The sequence below is a fragment of the Phyllostomus hastatus genome, unplaced genomic scaffold (genome assembly GCF_019186645.2).
Source record: "Phyllostomus hastatus isolate PE091 unplaced genomic scaffold, TTU_PhHast_1.1 phas_scaffold_129, whole genome shotgun sequence".
Classification (NCBI taxonomy): Eukaryota; Metazoa; Chordata; class Mammalia; order Chiroptera; family Phyllostomidae; genus Phyllostomus; species Phyllostomus hastatus.
Genome location: NW_025334009.1, coordinates 6,655,837 through 6,677,870, shown reverse-complemented (window position 1 = coordinate 6,677,870; position 22,034 = coordinate 6,655,837). Strand labels below are relative to the sequence as shown.

At 56.4% G+C, this 22,034-nt stretch overlaps 1 protein-coding gene across 6 annotated transcripts in view; it reads right to left on the bottom strand.

The window, feature by feature from the left end:
- The window catches only part of FYCO1 (FYVE and coiled-coil domain autophagy adaptor 1), a 70,716-nt gene extending 49,370 nt beyond the window's left edge, over positions 1-21,346 (bottom strand). Inside the window, exons 1-6 of one of the 6 annotated variants that reach the window (XM_045857188.1) lie at positions 20,937-21,346; positions 12,055-12,194; positions 8,918-9,024; positions 7,209-7,334; positions 3,357-3,463; positions 1,734-1,877 (exon numbers count right to left, since the gene is read on the bottom strand). In XM_045857188.1, the coding sequence (XP_045713144.1) occupies positions 1,734-1,877; positions 3,357-3,463; positions 7,209-7,334; positions 8,918-9,024; positions 12,055-12,109 (539 nt within the window). In that variant the 5' untranslated portion in view covers positions 12,110-12,194; positions 20,937-21,346. Of the gene's footprint in view, positions 1-1,733; positions 1,878-3,356; positions 3,464-7,208; positions 7,335-8,917; positions 9,025-12,054; positions 12,195-12,657; positions 12,777-13,431; positions 13,521-15,312; positions 15,576-16,363; positions 16,383-20,936 lie in introns of those variants that run through there. The other 5 variants (XM_045857183.1, XM_045857187.1, XM_045857185.1 and 2 more) reach the window with 5 other exon arrangements.
- Positions 21,347-22,034: the final 688 nt, after the last annotated feature.

Genomic DNA, 22,034 nt, shown 5'->3' with positions numbered 1-22,034 from the left:
AATAAAATCTTAAAAAAAAAAAAAAAACACGTGTGCCAGTACGGACAAAATGTCAAAAACAGTGTGGAGTAGAAAAAGCAAGTTGCAAAGGGATAGCTATCTCATGATGCAAGGTATGCAGACTGAACTGCACATCTAAAAACATTTAAGAATACAAGCGTGGTAAAACAACTCTTGCCCGAATTATCTCAATGGATGCAACAACTAACAGATGAAAGACTGAAAGAAACAAGATGGTAACCCAATCTCAGAGTGTCTCACCATAAGACGCATATAGACCACAACAGGAGAGACAGTCACTGCAGGAGGGCCCCGGCAAACACCGCCTAGGCCAAACTGTCACAGTTGGCTGAGCTCACGGCGGAGCAGAACAACTCCAGGCATCCCGCCACAAAGGACACAGCCTCAGAGGTGTTCCTGCCAGACTGCTCAGCCCGAGTCTGAGGAGGAGACACGCTCATGCAGAGGCGACGAGAGGCAAACTCTCCTTCAGGAACATTTCACAAAGCAACCGACCTGCACTTCGCACAAACGTACGCCATGAAAAACGAAAGCTGAGACACTGTTCCAAATGAAAGAGGGCTGTTTCGGATTGGAGACACGGTGACAACCGCACCGTGTGATCCTGGACGACGAGTATGAGCGACATTACTGGGATAGTTCTTAGCACGTACACAAGGTCTGTAGATCAGACAGTAGTACTGTAACGATGTCAGTTTCCTGATTTTAATGCCTGTACTGAGGTCACGCCCCTGATTTTAGGAAACACACACTGGAGTGCACTGGAGTAGAGGAAAGGCAAGTCTGTAACTTACTCCCCGATGGCTTAGGGAATAAACCAACGTGCAGACATGGAAGAAGAAGAAAACGCTCCTGGTAAAGTACTGATACTTGGGGGATCAAATCGGGGTGAAAAGATGAGTATTCTGTACCACTTTTGTAGCTTTTCTGTAATTCTGAAATCACTTCAAAGTCAGTAAGTTACATGTGATGTAGATGTGGCAAAATGTTAACTATTCAATTGTACACGGGAATCATCATATTCAGTACTATTCTCTATGCAGAAAGTATGCCCTAATACCAACTATGAAAACTGAAATTTTAAAAGCATTATGAACAGAAAGCAAAGCGAAGAGAGAAGGCTGCACTTGAGTCTGGTGCCCTGCCCTGCTGCCCGCGAGCTGCGTGACTTGGGCGAGTCCCTCCCCTCTGAGCCTGTGCCCTCACCCCTCCCTCCCTCCCTCCCTCCCGCAGTGCTGCGAGGATTCAGCCGGATGCCGTGTGGAGTGCCGTCCCGGTGTGAAAGGTGAAAACACCTTCCAGCACCCCTCACATGGGTGGGCCGTCGCTCTCACGCCCTCTCTTACTGCCAGGAAGGCCCCCGTGATAACCCCCTAAGACACCCCCCTAAGACACGGATGGGAAAGCACCCGTGGGCTCCTCCCCAGACTTCCACACCAAGGCCCTTGGCACACTTACAAGCCTTGGGTTTTGCACATGCGTTTCCAGACTCACTCATACCACCTGGCCAGTCAGGTTAGCTAAAGGCCGGAGCCTTCGGATGTTATTGTGAGTCATAATCCAACCAGGTCTGTACGATTAACAGGCCTCAGTGTTGCCAAGGTTTATATGTCTGCCGAGCAGACAAAAGTGCTCTGAGAAGACTGGCGGTGACCTTCAAACCTCCAGGCATCTCTCCCCCATCTTTCAAACCAAGCGATGCTTCCGGATACCTGGCAAACGTCGGCCAGGCGGCATCTAAGTCGTAGCCTCTGGACGCCAGGTCAAACTGAACGTCGGTCAGCTCATAGAGCTGGCCCACAATGTCCGAGCTCAGCCTCGGCTTCAGAAAGGGGCTTCTTTCGTAGTACCAGTCGCTGCAGGGAGACAATAGGGTGCGGATTACCAGGCTGACACAGGAACACAAAGAGTGAATTTAATGGGTCCTCTCGGCATGCCCTGGCCTCGCCCGGTTCTAACTCAGGTTACGAAGTTAAATACACAGACAGACACCCCCCACCCCCATCTGATTTTCACTGCAGGAGCACACAGCTCGCAAACAAGCTGCACTTCCTCACAGGGATTGCCGAGATGAACTAGATGCTTCTGTGTTTATTATTTCTATCACAGCTATCTCCCAAAAAGAATACGAGAAACCTTAAACCTCAATCACCTGCCAAGAAAGGGTGGCCGCGGGGGGAAGAACACTTCCTTTGTGAGAGGTAAATAACCCCATTTCCTATTTCTTCTGGAGAATTCAGTCCAGGACACTGAACTCACTGCTAATTTCTGTCTTGGCACCCATTTTAAAGACAACAAACAAGAGCCCCGCACTGTGTGTTGTTGGGTGTTTCACTTCCTGTGAGCAGGAGGACTTTAAACGGACGACGGACGAGTTTAAAGGGCACCCTGGCTGAGTCTGTGCACCGGGGGCCCCCGGAGGCCAGGCTGCCGTGATGGTTTTCACCAACCTCCAGAACAAAATAACCTGCAGATCGAGCGTGCTCCTGCAACTCACATGAACTCACCAAGCCCGTCGCATGTCTCGTGCGTGAGAAACACACCTTTACGCAAGCCCATCTTAAAGGTGACAAAAGGAAACAAAGTATTTCCCCCACAGGTCTTTTTTAAAAGGTCCAGAAGCAGTTTCTTTGGTTAACTGGAGGGGCGCTCCCCAGGCAGAGAGGGGAGGCAGAGTGGGAAGGGGTGCGGGGCCACCCGAGGAGGTGCCCAACGGCCTGCAGCTCCCGGTCTGACCGCCCCTCCCGTGCTTCACAGGCTCAATCCCCTCCCCGCCCCACCCACTCCATCACTAGTGGCACAGAGGCTCCCAAACTGGTCGCTGTCACATTCCCCAGGGAGCCCAGGCGTGCCTGGCAGGTATTAACTCAGTGCCTGAGTTATCGCGGTGAGGCCCAGGCTCAGTGGTGTTAAAAACCCCACAGGGAATTCTGCTGAAAGGCCAAGGCTGCACCCCACTGGTGACCAGTGGGGCGTGTACAATCACTAGGGCCAGCACCAAGGACAGGCCACCCCCCAGGGACGACTAGCTGGCAGCAGGAGTTAAGCGAGCTGGACCCGACTCCTGCTTTACGACCCACTCGGTGTTGGTGGGGCCTCGTGGAAGGCACTGAGCACCTCCCTGAGCCTCGCGTTTCTCACCTGTAAGCACTCAGTGCTCCAGCCCCACGGGTGTCGAGGGCTGCGGCTGGGAGGGGAGGGGACAGAGCCGGGAGGGCTTTGCTGTGCCGGGTGCGCCCCAGACAGGCACCGCGGCTGCAGCTGTCACTGCTGACCAGGGACTCCAGTCCACCCGTGCACGGCGCAGGGCCAACCCAGTGCTGGCCCGCCCGTACCTGGTCACTTTGGTGTTCATGAAGCACTGCTGCAAGGTGTCGGCCAGCCGCTGGTGCACCAAGGAGTAGCGGATAAATGCTCTTCCCTTCCCCAGAGATGTGCGGAGCTGGAAGAAGGTTACACAGAAATGAAGAACGGTTAGCCGAAGTCTACGCAGACACCCGGCCTCACGGCTGGCCTGCAGCAAACAGGAACAGGGCGGTAATACACGTCACCCGCCCCTGCCTACACAGTGGCTTCACTCACGTCTCTCGAAGGACCTGAAACATTTGATGACGCCACCCCTGAGCGCGAGGCCTGGAGTGGGTCGGCGTCTTCCGGGCTCCCTGCAAGAACGATCTACAGACTCCGGCAGACACGCTAGGACAGGTGTGCCCACGGGAGGCTCCCCAGCATCTGCGGCTGCACTGCAAGGCCGCTGACCCCCTCGGCCCCACTGGGCCCTCTGGGTGTGGAGTCGGAGGAGGACGGCACGGCTTACTTGGGACACCCAGAGTAAAACCTGGAAGTCAGTGAAGGGCTCTACACCCCGGAGTGAGCCTGAGCGAGCGCTGGTCTCCGTGCGGCTCACGTCTGGGCCGCTTGGGGGCTGCTGGGAGAGCAGACGCAGGGGAAGAGGCCTATCGGGCTCGGCTGGAGTCCGTGTGGAGGGGCAGAGGGGGCAAAGGGCAGAGTGTGGAAGGGGCACTTCAAGGAAGGTACGACGGCTGTGGGACTGCCTCCTCTGTGTTCGCATGAGACCATCAGTGAAATCCACGCATCTGCCAACTTTCCTGGCGGGACTTCTCCTCAGCTGTGCCCACTCACTGCATTGGTCAGAAGGTGCCCAGGGGGCGAGAGCCGTGGGCGGGGAGTCTCCAGGTGGCCCGGTCACACCGGGGTGATGAGAAAACGGGCATGGTTCTATTTCAGGGAGTCTGAGGTGGACGGAGGGCAGGGGCGCAGGCCCGTGTCGACACCTCTCCCGCCACGCCGGAACACGGAAGCCTGCTGTGACGGACCTGGGGTCTGCCGGTCAGAGACTCTGCCGGCTGCAGACAGAGCCACCGAGAAAGACGGGATCAAGGGGGCAGCCACAGGAGACACGTGAGGCCAGTCTGTAAATCAGGATTCATACTGCCCATGCCTCAGCCCAAAATCAGACACCTTTTAACTCAGAGCTTTACGACTTCCTACTGCTGACTTGAGGAAATGGTACCACAACACAAAGTTTTTTAAACAACAAAAAGGTGTGAAACCCCAAAAGCTGTAAATGCTGTAAGATATTTTCCACATGAGTTTTGTGGGTTTGTGGTAAAAGTCAGGATACCTGGAAATGGGGGTGGGCGGCAGCCTGCCGCGGGCTTCAGAAGCCCACCGAGGCATGTCTGCAGGCAGCCGGGTGGGCCAGACGCCCAGCGGAGAGTCTCAGTGCCACCCCCGGGTCTGAGTGCTCTCGCCACTGACGAGCGAGGTGAGGACGGAGTGTCCGGTGGGGACGACCAGGAACCGCGGGCAGCTGCGAACAGCTGAGCCGGGGGCCGTGAAGCCAAGCGTGGCAGCCGTGCAAACACACACCCACACGGGGCCCCACGGGGCCGAGTGAGAGCCTCGCAGGGCAGCCCAGGTCTGTGAGCTCCCAAGCAGGCGGCTTGTCTGTGTTAGCAAAACGGCCACTGCAACAGCACTTTGCATATTTAATTTTTTTATGGAAGACATGAGTCTGTAGTTTTAATCAGGCCTACTAACTGATTTTACATACTTATATAAAAGGAGCTATTTATTTTAAGAGGTCTCTTCAAACACCCCTCGGCGAAGAGAACAGTAGTTTCTTTGTACTATAAATGAAAACACGGCACAGCCTTTTTACTTTCTATTTTTTGAGATCATGGGTCCGCTTTCATTACCTAATTCCTGATTTTTTTTTAGCATTTAATCACAGCTCACATGCACCGTGCCGGGAAGCGATGCAGCAGCAGCGGAGGACAGGAAGTCTGCAAGGTGCATGGGAACTGAGTGCGCTCCAGGCCAGGCCGCACCCAGTTCCGCCCCTGCCCCCGCGGGGAGAGGCGTGCAGTCCAGGTGGAGCCCACCGTGAGCCTGCAGCAGTGGCTGACTGCAGCCTGGGGCTGCCTTAGTCCAATGGCTGCCTCCACACCAAAGGGGCCTACGGGGCCCCGCAGTGCTTCCTGTCCACTACCTTCTTCCTCCTGGCTCGTTGGCCTGGCTGGCACTTGATGACTGACTCGAGGCGGCCCGAGTGTCCAGCGGCCCACCCTGCTAGTGACACCCCAAGCCACTCTGCCCAGTGGTGCCCAGAGAGCAGAGCCCTCAGCAGGTGAGACAGCCGGGCTCTATGCGAAGTGGAGCCTGTGCCCGCCACCAAAACCCTGAGGACGTCTGAGCAGGCAGGGCATGCTGTCGCTGCTAGAGGACAGTTTCTCTGGCCTGGATGGGCTTCCCCGCACTGCGAGAGAGGGGCAGGGTGGACGTAAGCATTTCCTGACCCTGGGCTTCAGCTGCCGGGAGCAGGACGCCGAAGGCTTCGGTTGCTGCGAGGAGTGGAAGAGACGAGAGAGGCGGGCGACTCCCAGGTGCACGAAGAAGGGGGCACACTGAGCACCCGCTCCAGCTTTACAACACGTCAGACACCGGTCTACACCGTGGACCCGAGCGTCCTACCAGGCACGATCCCCAAGACCCGTCTGTGCAGCCTGGACATGAAAGAAACTGGCGGAGCAGACTCCTCCGAGGCCGGACGCTGCCTCATCAGCTCAGGAGCCAGAGGGTGCAGCTGGTGGAGAGTGCCCAGCCATCCGGGCCAGCCCATCCAACTGTCCCTCGCTCTAAGAAGAAACCCATCTGGCTCCTGGGTCGGGCAGGAGTTCTTCCCAGAGCGCCTGACTCTGAGGTCTTTGCCGGAGGCCAGCCAAGGAGCACGTCTGCGGGCCTTCGGGTGTCTTTAAACGTGCGGACAAGACGCCAAAAGGGAAACGTTCGAACACTTTAGACCCCCCGTCCTAAATCCAGGGGGTTGTTTGCTCCCTAATGCGTAAAGTTCTTTACTCCCAGATGGACCAGGCTTTGCGAGAAAAGGAGATTCGTCGGGAGTGGGGGGTGGGGGAGAGGCAGAAAGAGAGAGAAAGACAGACTGCTCCGGAGCTTTGTAAAGCAGCCAACCACGGCGCTCTGCTCCAGGGACTCGGAGCGGGACATGGGCAGCTACCTAGCACACCAGCACTTCAGCATCTCTTAAGATCTCACGTTACTCTCTTCCTTTCAAATCCAAGTTTTCTGGGAAAACTGTAGGGACAGCAGCCTAGCAAACATTAAGATTTCTACCTAAGAAACACAATGCTGTACACCTGGGCGGGGGGGGGGGGCACCATGGGCAGACTGGGTAAGGTGCGGGTCGCAGTCGTGGTCTAATAACAGAGCCGGGACTGAGCCACTCTCAGCTTGGTAAACACTCACGCAGGGGGCTTCCCTGAGCTAATGGTGGGCACTGAGTGTCCCTGGACTGGACTTCTTCTTTTTTTTTAGATTTTATTTACTTATTTAGAGAGGGGGGAAGGGAAGGAGAAAGAGAGGGAGAGAAACATCAGTGTGTGGCTGCCCCTCACATGCCCCCTACTGGGGATCTGGCCCACAACCCAGGCGTGTGCCCTGACTGGGAATCGAACCGGAGACCCTTTGGTTCACAGTCTGGCGCTCGGTCCACTGAGCCACACCAGCCAGGGCTGGACTTCCTCACTTCTTTGCCACCCGTAAACCCCACTTCCTCCCTTGGCTGTCTGCAGCAAAGGTCTCTGCAGAGAGATGCTTAAGGCAGGCGAAGAGCAGGACGGGAGGCCCATGGCTGCTCTGCTCACCTCCGAAATGGACTTGACGAATCGGATCCCATCGTTGGCTCCTTTCACCTTGGCCAGGCAGGCGCAGAAGTAGTCCCAGTAGTCCTTCTTGTTGCCCAGGAGGGTGGCCTTCTCCTTCTGATCAAACTGCGCAGAGAATGGGACAGAGACGGGCGATCTCAACCACAGCCATTCATCTCATTAGGTGATAAATAATGACAACAGCTGCTTAGCTGCCTGGCCCTGAGTTAGCCCCTTTACCGGCATTATTTTTATTTCTTGTCAAACGAAAGTGTTTTAATCCCCAACTTACAGATAAAGAAACTGAGGCTAGGAGATGGTAAGCAACTAGCTTGAGGTCATACAACTACTAAGATTCAGGAATAACAGCACCCCCTACCAAAAAAAAAAAAAGATTTATCTCTTGAAGGGACCTCTGTGCAGAGGTGCATGGAAGACCACCAGAGTTGCCATTAACGACTTTGATAAAGATACGTAGCGACTTATGATAAAGACATACAGGTGAAAAGTCCTAAGGGCAACAGGGAGAGTGCCAACTATGTCCCAACTCAGGGAAACGAGTTAGTGACATTTTATCTCAGTTACTTGAGTGTCAACGTCTTAATATATAAACGATACATTCAAATCGGTGTCGGTTATGAGTCATTTCAAATCCAAAACCAAAATGAACTTTTTGACATGCGAGAAAACAAAAGGTCCGTAAACACCTTCCCAGTGCGAAACAGAGAACCGGCTGAGAAGGCAGGCGCCGGGGGCCCGTCAACGGGTTGCGGCTGCCCCTCCGGCGGGCCCTCGCCCTGCGCACCGCGGTGGGTGTGAGGGCGCAAACGAATGGTGTTCGAAATGTGTTGGGGTATCTCTCTGTAACACAGCATATTTCACAGTCCTTTTTTCTGATTGTAGAAGGCATGCACGTACTGTTAGGCAATCTGGATAGAACCCCCCAAAAAACAGAAAAGAAAAAATTGTAATGCCCAATACCACCTCCTAAAGGTTCACTTCTGTTACCACTGTGGTCTACTTCCTTCCTGTTGCAGTGAGTTGCCTGTGTTTTTCCACGCCTGCAGAGTTCCTTAGACCTGTGCACTTGAACCGAGCACACACAAGCGTTCTGCTGTGAGCGTGTTAAAGGAGGAACTCCTTCCTGGGCTGACCGCAGAGATCCTGACTCGGGGCATCAGAGGGGGACCAGGAGCACGTCCCTGACATGCTCCTGGGGGACACTGGCACTGCCGGTCTGCGGACCGCACTAGGGCGCAGCAGACGCGGAAGCAGGCGTCCGGCCAGACCGCGTTCAGAGGGCCCGCAGGCTGCTGGGAAGTGTGTGCCTGGTTGTGCACACACGTGCGTATCCGTTAGGGCAGAGAGAGGTTCGATAGCTTCCCCAGACTTTCACAAGGGGACGTGACCACCCCAAAGCTACGATCTGCTATACAGTGACCTTGTTACTTGCCTTAAGTTGACCTACATCTCTAAAGAATGTTCTGGATCCCCGAAGTCATCCTAAGGGGTGACCTTCTGATTCCCCAGAGCATGGCACTCGGAGGCCCGTGCCCTCGATGGGGGCCACCCAGACCGTCGGTCAAACCAGGACAGCTTCAGGGCTGCCCCGAGCTCCCTGGACCACATCCTGAGTGCGGATGAGTCAGCCGTGAGGGAAACAGCAAAAGACAGCAGGGCAGAGGCTACACACTCCAGGAGTCACTTACTTGGAGGAGATACTCGAGTTTGTAAGAAAACTTATGCAAGCTGGTACTGTCGTCTGTGATGGGTTCCCCTGCTTCCTTAAATTCTTTGCTCAGTTCTGTCACAGCACCTTTAAGACAACAAACAGGAACGTGTAACCAGGTGGAGCTGGACCTCCGAGAGAAAAGCAGAAGCCCGGGCAGCCCGAGGAGGAGGGAGTCGACGATGGCGAAGCACAGGGGAAACGTGCAGCGCCAGGCCCACGCCCACGGGGACGTAAGGCCGAGCCAGAAGGCGCCCAGGTGTCCTGAGAGCCCGGTGCTCTGCCCCAGCTCACTGGGTGGGCACACTCTGGGTCCGCCCTGCAGGCCCACCGTGCAGGCCTCGAGTGCACACGCAGCGTTTGCTCAACAGAGCTTTGCTGTGGGGCGAGTCCCTCAGCAGGGCCCTGACGCTGGCTTCCAGAGAGCCTTGCCCTTTTCCCTGGCCACGCTGCTTACGGCTCCTCAGTACCAGCCTGCTGCTCAGTGCAGGGGAGTGCAGGCTCCAAGGAGACCCAGAACGTGTAAACAACACTAAGGACAACGATGCCAAGAGTGACAATGACAGGACCCGCTCTGGGAACTGGGCACCTACGAGGGGCCAGGCTTTGCACGTCCTTCTCCTTTAATATAGCTCCGTGAGGCAGGAATATCACTTCAACAAATCTACGGTGCAACTGATTTCAACACACCCCAACTCCAGAGCTGCTAAAAGGTGAAAAGGAGTAAGCATGACGTCGAATTTTACACGGGAACCTTGGCTTTCTCAGGCGCTTTCCTGCCCAGAGTGCACCCCGTAACTTCTAAGATAACTGACCTCCCAGGGCAGAAAAGGGGGAAACCGCCTTCAGCCCTGCTGTGAGGCGGGGCGGAGGGGGCTGTGAGAGGCTGGGTTTGGCTTAGAACTTAGAAGAATGTCCCCAGCTGAGATGGCTGGAACGCGCTGGACGACAAAACTACCTCCTTCTCCGACAAGTCTCACGAGAAAAGGAGCCCCAGGGCCTGCTCTCACGCACCTCGGCCAAGAACAGGTCTGCCCAGTGCTGGGCCTGAGCTGCGGCGAAGTCAGCTCAGGGCGAAGACAGGTTCTTGGGACGGATTCGTGTAAGTGACTGCTGCCCAGCTGTGCCCTAGTAAAGTGTCAGCTGTGGCTGGCCTTGGTGAAAAGACTCTCAGCTTCCCTTCTCCATGCTTAGGCTGGGTTCACGCTCCCAAACTGATCTGGAACTCCTGACATTCTGAAAGAGCCTTTCCTTCAAAGAAGTGTCAAGATTTCAGCACCGATCTCTGATAACCCAGACACAAAACTTGTGGATATCTCGGTTTCCTGTGAATCACACGTATGCCCTGCCAGCACCCAAGGAGTGGGTGTCATCACCATCCTCCCCTGCACGGGAAGGAAGCAATCGCACCTTGGAAAGGGGGAGGGACCTGTCTGACATCTTCCAGGGTTCAAAGGCGGAGCTGTGAGCTGACCCGCGGCCCTCCTGACACCAAAGCCCAACGAGTAACTGCCGCCCCCAGGAGCAGCGGGCTGCCTGCAGGGGGGGTGGGGGGGTGAGGGCTGGGCGCTGCCCCAGGACACCTCAGCCAAGGACGTGCCGCTCTCACGGCAGAGGCTGCCGATTTGTTGGATGCTTGTTAAGACAGCCACTGACAGATGGAAAGAAAGGGTCCCGAGAATGTGGTGCCTTTAAGAACTCGCACCAGAGTGCTCCGTGGGCCGGGTCTAGGGCACTGAGACGGCTGTGGGACGTCAGGGGTGCCCAGAAGCAGCCAGAACACGGGGTAGACGAGGGCGACCGAGCAAATGCTGATGCCCGCCCTCCTTCCGGCGGGGGGCAGTGTTGCGGAGGGGAGGGGGCGGCTCCACCAGGGCTCCTCCCTCCCTCCCTTCCAGTGAGGGGCGCCAGGTCCCCGACCAGACACTGAACAGGGAAGCCTGCCTATGCTGAGGAGAAACCTCTCAAGGTCAGTTGCAGAGACTGGCATTTCACTTCCCCTGGGCACACGTGCGTGTGTGTGTAGGTTCTTTAGAAAGCACCCAGCATTTTAGCTGGAGGGAGATGGGTGCAGTTAAGAGCAGACTCCTGAACTGGGTGTGTGTGCAAGCCAGACTCTGCGGTCTGGACGTGGGACCTTGGGCAAGTCACTGAACCTCTCTGCGTCCACTTCCACATCTGCAAAGTGGGAATAACGATGAGTCCCACGGCACGGAATTGCACGTGAGGACTCTGACTTATCACGCATAAGACACGTGTGAGACAGTGCCTGGCACACGTGAAATGCCATGGAATTATTAGCTATTAGAGGCCCGAGGAGCTACAGAAATAGGAGATAAGCCTGAGAAAGCGATTTTTATCTCACCGACTGTGACCTTCAGAATGAGGACAGCACCGGGCCCTGGCAGAAGAGCCTGCAGCGGGCCCTGCTGTGTGTGAGCGGTCTGTCTGTCACGAGGGTGTCACTGCGCCGCACCCTGTGACGGGGAGGAAGCGCTGAGCTGCAGCCTGAGGCAGCCACCGTGCAGAAGCCCCAGAGAGACTTGGGAGACCGTCCCCAGAGAGGCAGACCCCGGGCCCTGGGCTGCCCCTCGCAGGGACCCTCCCGCCGCGCCTCCCTCCAGGGGGGGCCCGCGCGGCGGTCTCTCTCCCCGGGCCAGGCCTCGCGAGGGGATGCCCGGGAGGCGGCAGGCCCACGCTGGAGTCCGTCCAGAACAGGCCGCCTGCCCACCACGAGCAGGTGAGACACCGAAGCGAGAAGGACGGGCATCCAGTCTCCTGCTCAGAGGGAAGGAGACTGTTCTTCCCAGCTCCATCAGAGCCCTGAGGCTCACGACTCAGCCAAGAACACACACACAGAAATCAGCCCCAGACCGCAAAGGAGTATTTGATTTTGTTTACAAAGAGCCCCTCCAGGGCCCTGCGAGGAGGGCCAGCAGCTCTCCCGGCCTTGTGGGATGGACACTTGAGCCCCGGACATTGTGGCACGATGTGCCCCGAGGGCCCAGTTACCCCCGGGGTGGCCACAGATGGAAGGGCTGAACTTCGGCTGGCAGCGGCAACGGCACGGCGACGGCTCCTCCAAGCCGAACCCGCACGCCGTGTGGCCTGGCGTACCTTGCAGATCGCGGATGATCCTCTGGAGCTGGCTCTCCACGCTGGCCGAGGCCATGGCGACGGGCTGCAGGCCGCCTGGCCTGGCGGCGCACCTCCTGCCCGGTGGTCCGGTCAGCAGAGGTCAGACCCCATGCTGGCACCTGCGTGAGGGAGGCGGGGGTGAGGAAGCAGCAGTCACAGACTGGCGCAGAGACGGGGCACGGTCGCTGCTCTGGGCCCAGCGCTGCCCCGCCGGGCACCCTCCTGCAGCAGGCCAGGCTCGACCTTCCCGTGTGGGCCTGGCTCTGCGGGCTTTCCCTGGCCAGCTCCGGGCACACTTACCTTCAAACACAGGGAACTGGCTGGGGCCTTAAAAAGAAACAAAATACACCCAACAGTGTGGCCCATTCTTTGTGAGTTCCCCTCCTAACCTGCCCCCTCAGCTCAGCTGCACTCTCTACCTTTAAAAACACCTCCCGGTGGCCCCCCCATTCCCTCAAAACCAGGGCCGGCACTAGACCAACCCCACCCGGTCCACCAGCCTGCCAACTCCCGACCCCCGGCTCCCCCACACCCTTCTCTGAGGACTGCTGGGGGCGGGGGGCCAGAGACCAGGACACGAACCCTCGGGGTGCTGGGCCAAGGGGAGCGGCTCCCTCGGGGCAGGCCTGCAGCTCCAGGCGCCCAGAGGCCAGCTCTGCCTGGCTGGGCAGGTACCGCCGGCCTGTCCTCGGGGGCCCGGGCGGCCCTTGGCACCAGTGAAGGGACACTTCTATTTTAAGCTCGGTTACTGTCCTCCTGCGGCTGGTGAGTCCCGAGTTACCAATCCTACTAGGGCAGCTGCTGAAGTGACTTAGGGACACTGTAGCGGCCGAACCCCACAAGGATGAGGAGACGAGAGCAGTGCCAAAAAGAGGCCTGAGTGCGTACTTGGAGACCCCCGTGTCCTCGTCCCGAACCCCGACTTCTTTCCCCAGGTGTCCACGGGAAGCTAGAAGGTTTGCTGGCAAAGCAGCTGGCAAGACTGGAGGTAGCCATAGGAGCGGCCACCACTGAACGAGGACCTACTGTGCACTGGGCCCACGGGGCCATTTCCATTCCCAAGGTCACCCAGCAGCACCGGGTGGACACTGTGCAGAGGAGAAACTGGCGTTCAGAGAGGTCGCGTAGCTTCCCTAAGACCACAGGCCGGCAGGGAGCCGCTGCGGCTCGAACGCCCCGGCAGTCTGATGTCACACCGTGGGTGTGTGTGCAGCTGAGCCACTGCCACCACAGCAAAGGGTCGGCCACTTCCACTGACTTCCAGGGACCATCCCGACCTCCAGCCACCTCCCAAACGCGGTGCTGCGGCCCCGAGGGCCACGCGGCCCCACCCAGCCGCCACCGTCGTCCCCTTACTGCTCTGGGAGTCCAGGCAGGAAGATCCTGGAACAGAGATGGTCAGCAGCCTCCAGCTCCTCCAAATATTTACACAAGCATTCCAGAGCCAGCCTGGGTGCGGAGGGCCTGTCACAGGGCCGATAGGCCCGGCCTATTTTTAACTCACAAGCCAGGGCAGCTGTGACTTAGTAAAAACAAGGCCCAAAGAAGGCCTCTCCAGACGAGGAGGAACGGGACAGGCACAATCCTACACACACCCTCAGGAACTGAGGACATGGAGCTCCAGCGAGTCAGGGGATCCGGAACCTTTGGAGCTCCCCAGCAAGGGCTGGCACCTGCCCACCACAGACAGCAAACCGAGGGTGGCGTGCTTACAAGGAGCCAGGCCACCCAGCCCCTGCCCACAGCCTGAGCAGGGCCCTGGGGAGAGCTGGCGCCCAGGCTGGCCCGCACCTCTGCAGGGGCTCCGCCGCCCGGGCAGGCACTTCGGCCCCCCTGGTGGGGGAGAGGATCAAGGCCCATCACTGTCAGTGCACAGCTGCCCGGCCCCACGCGCTGCCACCACCTACTCTGTGCGGGCTGGGGGCGCAGAGGTGGGCAAGGCCCAGCCCGGCCCTAGGAGCTCGGCTGGGCACCAAGGAGACAGACAGAGAACTATCCAGATACTGAGACACGACAGGAGAGGTCCATGCAGGTGCGTGGACAGAAAGTGATGGGCACTCAGCAGTGAAAAGGAACAGACCACTTACACACACAACAAATGCTTTATGCTGCGTGAATGAAGCCAGACTGAAAAGGCTCCGTACTTTACGATTCTACCTGCATGTTCTTGCAAAGGCAAAACATCGAGGAGGAATCAGATCACTGGTTGCCAGGCGCTGGGGGTGAAGGGGGGCTTTGACTACAAAAGAGTACACAGAAATTTGGGGGGGCAATTCTGTTCTATCTTGGTTATGGTGGTGGTCACGTGACCGCAAGTATCTGACAAACGTATTTCGAGTTGTCAAAACTCACACGCTGTGAATGACGTCTCAGCCACAGCACCTGCACTGCGATGAGTTTAGGAAGCTGTGTGCGGTGGGCCCGCAGAGAGGGGAAAGCGAATTCCGCCTGGGGAAGGGACAGGAGGGGTGGGCGCTGTGAGGGCAGCTGGGCGGGGCCGGGCCTGAAAAAAATGGGCCGGAGGTCCTCGGGGGACACACGGTGGAAAGGGCACGAGGAGGGCGGCTGCGGGGGAGCTGGGGTACAGGGAGCCTGTTTCTGCGACGGCGTTCCTCTTTTTAGAGTGCTGCCAGCACAGAGAGCCTTGCAGCTTCTGGGAGAACCAGTCCCAGAGGAAGATGACTAACGCCCACGGACCGACCGTAAAGGAAGCCTGCTGGGCGTGCGTGTTTACTTGAAGCCCAGGCAAGACCTGCGCACGTGGGAGGGGTGGGGCGCCGGCCGGCGATCAGGACAGACCCCGTGCTCTGTGCTAGCTCGGCAGGCCCGGCCCGGCCCGGACAGTGCAAGGCCTGTACCACAGCCGGGTTTCCTGGAAACCTGAGGGCGAGGCCCTCTGTGGAGTCTGGCGTGAGGGAGCAACGCGGGCAAACCAAACTGGCATCTTGGCACGATGAGCCGAACACAGACACGAGCGAGCTCCTTCGAGACTCCCTGGCACTCTGGTGAGGCCGCCCGGTGTGGCCCGAGCCCAGCGGCCCTTCCTCGCCTGACCCCGGCCGGTGCCCCGCTGAAGCCCAGTTCCCGGGCCGCGGGGTGAACGGTGCCAGCTGCTGACCGCGCAAGCTGCCTTTCCAAACCGCCCGCGTCACTACCAAAGTACCGAGCCCCGAGAACCTGGTGCTGGGCCCGCAGGCCGAGGGGGCTCCCCACCAGGGCCGCGGGTCACCTCCTCACCCGGTTTTAGGAAGGCCGGGCTTCCCTGAAAGACACGGCCTCCACGGGGACGCCGACTCCACGGGTCTGGAAGGGACGTGACTCAGCACCGCGCCCTCTCTCTTCCTTAATCCGCGGCCGCTGGTGACCAGTGCGAGCACAGAAAGGGCCCTGTCTCCCTCCACACTGTGCTCAGCTCCTGTGTCTCCAGATAGCCTTGCCCTCTGGTTGAGGAACGAAGTTTCTTTTTTTCTTTTTCTTTTTTTTTTAAACTCACAACACTCTTAACACCAAATCGTGGCTGTTTCCCACACCAGGAACCACTTCTGACACCTGGTGTCCCACAATTCAATCCAATTCTGACACTAACCACTTGGGAGAACACTGTGTTTTCTTGCCAACAACTCAAAATCATGTTTAAGCTTAGCCAGAGTGTCTGACAACACCCAACCTTCTGAAAGAGGAAAAGGGACTAAATGCATTTTTTACTATTGTTTTACCTGGGACTATTGTCTGAACACCTAGTCATGGCTTAGGTATTATATGAGAGGTCAAGGATCTTCCCCCACCTTGAAATTCCCCCTAGACCTGCCCAGAAGCCCTAAAGGCCTTAGACAATAGACACAGCAGTTGAGTGCCAAACCAAGGTACAAAGACTGACTCACATAAACTTATTTACACTATGGTGCAAATGACTAATATTCTCGTCGCCCAGAAATGGGTTCTGGCAGGGGCAATACAGCATCCGAGTATCCAGAAATGAAGGATCAGAAGGGGAGGAGGATATCTAGGGCATGAAAGGCAGCCCGGTCCGGCCTTCAAACTTCGTCATATTGCTCATAACAAGTACTGACAACAATAACACAAGAACTGAGAACTGACCCAGAGAGGGCACGGTACAATGGGGCTCCTCCCACTCTCAAACAAATCCCACCCAGACCCAGGAAGGGTGTTAACAAGTTCAGGTCAAAGCAGGAAGCCTTTCTGGAAGAGTCCGCTGCCTTGGCCTGGTTCAGCACACCCAGGAGCAACTGCCCGGCTACCGTCTGTGGGCGGGGCTCTGGGATGGTACCTGTGGCTCTGAGGGCCCACGGTCCCGCTGGCTCGGCGCTGAGTCGGTGGGTGGGCGGGCGGGCTGCCCTCACCAGAGCTTCAAGAAGGTGCCTAGGAGAGTGCTCAGTTTGTCGGAGGCCGGCCCGGAGGGAGACACTGCCGCACACGTGAGCCGCGGCTCCTTGGGCAGCCCTACCCTCAGACCTATAATTAAAATGTTGACCAACCGTACGCCTGACTCATCTTTCCCAAGCACTCCTTGCTTGCAATCGTCTCCCTTTCTTGAAGGGGATGGAGACTTCAGACGCACTGACCTGGCCGGACGCACTGACCCAGCCAGCACTGCCGCCACTCACCCAGCGCTGCCCAAGGCCCTCGGCCTCCTCTGTTCCTGAAGTCGGGGTCTGGAACCATCCAACAGGAACACTGCGAGGGTGGGTGGGGGAGGCACTGACGGATCTGAGCTCGGCTGTGCTCCTGGGGTGACAAGGGCAGCGACCCAGGGATGGGTGGGGCAGGGGCCGGGCTATGCTGGCAGATCGAGGGGCAGCAAGAACCAGGGCTGTGGGGGTTGTAGCAGTGGGCAAGGAAACAGTCTTCTTTATCAACTGTAGCTGAGTCTCGCCAATTTGGACCTACTCAAATTTAGAATCAGACTAGTCATGTGAAATTCCCATTACCTATCGTGCAATGAATAACGCAATAAAGATCACGCCAGCATGGGGTGAGGTCCACGGTGCCTTTAGCTCACCAAACTATTTCCAGGCAATTTTAGCAAATATCTCCGTCCTGAGGGTGTTATTTGACCTCTTCCTACCTTGTGTATGTGAGTGTATGTACGCATGTGTATGTGTGTGTGTGTGTGCGCGTGTGTGTGGGGGGGGGAAGGTTGTTCGTTTGTTTTTTAGGTACAATGAGGGGAGGATACCTTGACCTGCCTTCACTGCGGAGCCGGGGAAAGAGAAGAGCAGGCATCCTCAGCAGTCACCTTGGGCTGAGGCTCCTACTAAGTGCCCCCGACCTGACTAACCAAGTCTGCGGGTGCCCTGGAAAAACTCCCTCCAGCTCCACGTTAAGGGGTCAGTGGTCCAGCCCCTCATGGACCCTTCTAGGGATTCTCTTGGCCTAGCTCTCTGCATGCTAATGACTTGCTTGGAATGCTTTTTTCTGCTTCAAGTTTTTCTTCTAAATTGCAAGTGCTTCCCTAACAGTTTCCTGCCCCAGGCAGAGGGTGCACTACCGGCCCCTGCCCCAGATGGTTGGTCAAACCTGCCCCTGACCCCTGAACCAGCCGCAGAGCCACAGGACCAAAAGCGGACCGAAAGTTCTCCTGTCTGTCCTCAGAACTACACGGATGTACACACACACCCTCATCCCTGAAAGCAGGAACAAAGAGCCACTTGGTGTCTTTCAAATGCCACCGAGAGCTGCGGGGGGGGGGGGAAGGACCACCAGTGGTCAGCCACTGCCACCACCTGGGTGACTGGCTCCAACGTGAGGAGGGGGGACACGCCTCCCCTCCTGGACAAGGCAGCACAGCTCCGCCCCCCTCACCCTCTAAAAGCCACGGAGCCCACGTGCTCTGACAGTGAAGCTCTTATTGCTGGGACAGTGCAGTGACACATTCAAAAACAGCAAGCTAAACAGTCTCATGGAAACAACTCAATACCCACCCCACTGGGTTGCTGAGTCGTTCAAACAGAGGCTCGTACACCAATCAACAGCTTGAAAACAAACACACAAACAAACAAACACTGGCACTGAGATTACAAACAGAAAACACAGTTTGTCTCTCGAGCAAGACAATGACATTCCTCCACCAGGTGAGCAGATGTTGACAAGGTCAGACTCCACTCATGTCTGCTTACGGGCGGCTCCCGGCCATGACACGCCACGGCTAGCGAACCTCACCCGCTGCGCTGCCTGGGCCGCTCCAGCGCCCGGAGCTGCCCACTGGGTTCCTAGCCATGGTTTTCACCAGGAGCCCCCTGCTAGCCGACACACTTCCTCTGCTGCGAGTCAAAGGCGTCCCAGGCCTGAGTCAACAAACGTGGCCCTGGAATCACCAGAAAACAGTTCACCCTTCAGCCAAGCCTCTCCCCTGGAGGAAGGTGGTCAGCCGGCCATGGGTGCTGGCTGCGTGTTCTGGACGCAGCAGCCCACGGCCTCGGCGACCAACGTGGGTCAAAGTCACCAGCTGCTCTTGAAGGGGAGCAGAGTTCACCACTCCAAAAGATGCCTCTTTGGGATACCGATTATTTTCAGTTACCGTATTTTGCCCTGTATAATGCGCACCCAAGTTTTGGGCCCAACCTTGAAGGGGAAAAAAAATCTTTTATTTTAATTTTTTAATTGTTTTATTTATTTATATTTAGATACTTGTTTTTTGTATTATGAAGGAATTTTAGCATTGCTCTGGAACATATTATGGGACAAGAAATTTTACGCAACGGATATTACCAAACACAAGAACAGACACAAGGTATGTGAGGTACCACCCATGTATAATGCACATCCTTATTTTTCCCTCAAAAATGTGGGCGAAATGCGCATTATGCATGGCAAAATACGGAAACGGGCAGATGTGGGAGAAGCTCTGAAAGCCTGGAAGCTTCCTTTGGTAAAAGGACGTTCACATGTGGAAGGGAAATCTCCATTGGCTGGTTGGGGTGTTCCCCCTGCCTGTGCCGGGCCTGCTTCTGCATTCCACGGGGCAGGCAGGGCCGACATCTGTGTGACAACCGCACCCCCGTGTTTCCCGGCTCACCTGGTGACCTCCCATCACTGTCCCTCCACCCCCAACCCCTGCCTTCCTCTTTAGCTGAGGGCGGTATTTAAGGTGATGGCTTCCACCATTGGGGGAGCTGCCCAGTGTTGCTGGGTCTCTCCCATGTATACAGGAGGGTTACGTATGATCAAACTTTAGCTTGTTTTTCTCTTACCCGTTTGTTTTATGTTAATTTGACTAGTAGTCCAACCAGAAGAACCTTAAAGGGTAGAGAATAATTTTCCCTTCCAGACATCTGTTTTAAGCGGTCCCTCTCCTCACAAACAGCTGTGGGAGCCATCCTGTCCCCCGAAAAGGACCAGGCTAAACACGTGGCTTCGGAACCCATTTGGGTCCCGGGAAACCAACCACCAGGAGCAAAGATCAAGGAGTGGGCAGAGGGCTGACTCTAACACAACTACAAAAACCATCCAAGTAAAATATTACTTGCAGAATCTAACAGGTGGGCGTGGGCTCACTACACGATTCTTTCAAAGATCCTGTGTTTAACTGCTTCCCTAATAAAATCCTGAAAGCAATTTAAAAACAAAAGAGGCAGAAAACCCATTTCCCAAAGCAAGAGCCCTTTCAGATCCTTTGAATCAGAGAAACTACAGCCCATCTCCGAGGCAGCTGATTAACTCTGCTTTCCGGGGTGACAACAATAATGGCCCGCAACCGGCACGGGGCATTCAATACTTTAAGAACGGGTCCTGTCACGGAAGGGGGGTGGGGGTCAAGTGCGGCTCACTCAACCTGGGCCCACGGCAGAAGGTGGGAGCCACGGAACGCAGAAAACCTTCCACCTGACACCTCTCTGCCGGCGGCCGCATCACCCAGCACCCGCATTACGCAGATGGCAGGGACCCGAAGGCTGGCGGTGGCAGGAGGGCCGTGAGCAGATTAAGGCCTGATCCTCCGTCCTCAGAGCCCCTGACCCATTTCTCTGCCGGAAAAGGAAACGGCTGCGGCCAGACAAGCAGAGGGGCAGAGAGCCTGTGGCCAACACGGGCCATGCTTCACTTGGTGCTCTATTTTTTTTTCTTTTTTTTCTTCTGGAGGGGGCAGCCAATGAGAACTGTGAAGAGTGACAAAAGCCACCCGGAGATGCAAGCACGTGGTTAATGTGTCAACCCCACAAGATTTCTTATAAAAATAGTACAAGTCAGCCCCCTCTCTACACCCCCAGCCTAGGTTCTGCATCGCACGGACTCCATCAGGTCCGCAGCAGCGGCCGCCCGGAGGCAACCCGCAAAGCCACGGGCGATTCGGGAGAGGTGGCCCGGGGGCGATCCCGAGACCCTGCGCCAGGGCACAGGGCCAGTGGGGCAAGCGCGACGGGCCGCGACCGGAGCATGTCCCGGGATGAACAAACCGTCCTCGGGACATCAGTGGAGTCTCTCCAAGTGGAGGTCCGCGCTGTGCTAGCCCAGCTGAGCCTGGAACCTGCTTCTTCAGGTCGGCCAGCCTCTGGGCCAATGCAAGCAGACACCTGGGGACCTGTCCTCCGGTGCCTAAAACATCCCAGCTTGTTCTGACACCCCTCACAAGGTGGGTTCCTCTGCGGCCCCTCGGCCGTTAGGGGTCTTGGGGCTGGTGTTGGGGGGGTTCTAACTGGTCACCAGTGGCAGCCTGGGTTCCAGGGTCAGTATCACCTGCCTGAGCTACTTCCCCGGGCCGCTGGGCAAGGGGCCCGGGAGGGGTCTGTGGGAGACGCGGGAAGGGCAACAGGTGACCAGCCGCGACTGGAAGGAAGTTCTCCGCTGGGGAGCCGAGAGCAGCCTACGCAACCCCAGAGTCCGGCTGGTCCCCCGGTGGCACTTACGCGCTCGTGGGTCCACCGCTGGGCAGAACCGAAACTTTCTGGGGCCAAGCGGAAGACTGAGAGAGCGCGGCGTAGACGGCCATGATACGCAGACCCCGCCACAAGCGGGCGCGGACTACAATTCCCGGCATGCTCCGCAAGCCCGAGGCCTACAACGCCCACCGGACCCAAGAGTGGACGGGCGCAGACTACAACTCCCAGCATGCTCCGCAGAGCTGAGGTCTACAACTCCGCAGGTCCTCCTGGCGTGCGGGCGGTTAACCCTTTCAATCTCGCAGGCCTGTGTGTCTGCAAGCCGCGCGTCTGGGCGGTTTCTTGAAAGCAGAGCTGTCTATGCCTGACTTCTGAGAGTTTGAAATGCGGCCAGTTTGAGTTGAGTTGTGCATGGATTTTAAGTGCAGAATACATCTGAATTCCAAAGACTTAGTACGAAGAAGAATGTAAAATGAATATTTTTATATTGATTACATGTTGAAATGATAATATTTTTAATATGTTGGACTAAATAAAAAACATTACACATTGTTGGGTCTAATGTCCCGTCTTTTGACCTCCCTTACTTCTTAACACAGGACACTACTGAAAATCTAAAACTGCGTTCATGTACGAACTAGCGTTCCTAACTTCTGCCCAACTCTCAGCTCAATTTCCATTCACAAGTTATATTTTCTAAGTCGCAAAGCACTCTGAGGCTGGACTCAATAGAGCAAAATGCATTCATTAATATGGCTCTCTGCAATAATATCTGCTCTTATAGTGTGTATGTGGGAAAGGTAATAACAAAATCATTTTGTTTTCTTGTTGATTCCCCGGAAGCACTGTAGATAACACTTTGTCATTCTTGGGTGTAATTAGCTGGGAGGTCTTGCCATCAAATAGATGGAGCTGTGGTTCCAACTTGGCTACCACCCAGTGGTGTAACCCTGGCCAGGTCTCTTTTCCTCTTGGTGTCTGCTTCCTCACCAGTAAAACGAGGAAAAGTGTTGTGAAGACTGAATGATATAATAGGTGTGAAGTGTTCCCCAAATTCCTGGTACCCAGGGTGCACTTCAAAATAACAATAATGATGATGATTATTATATGAATTCTATTAACGCG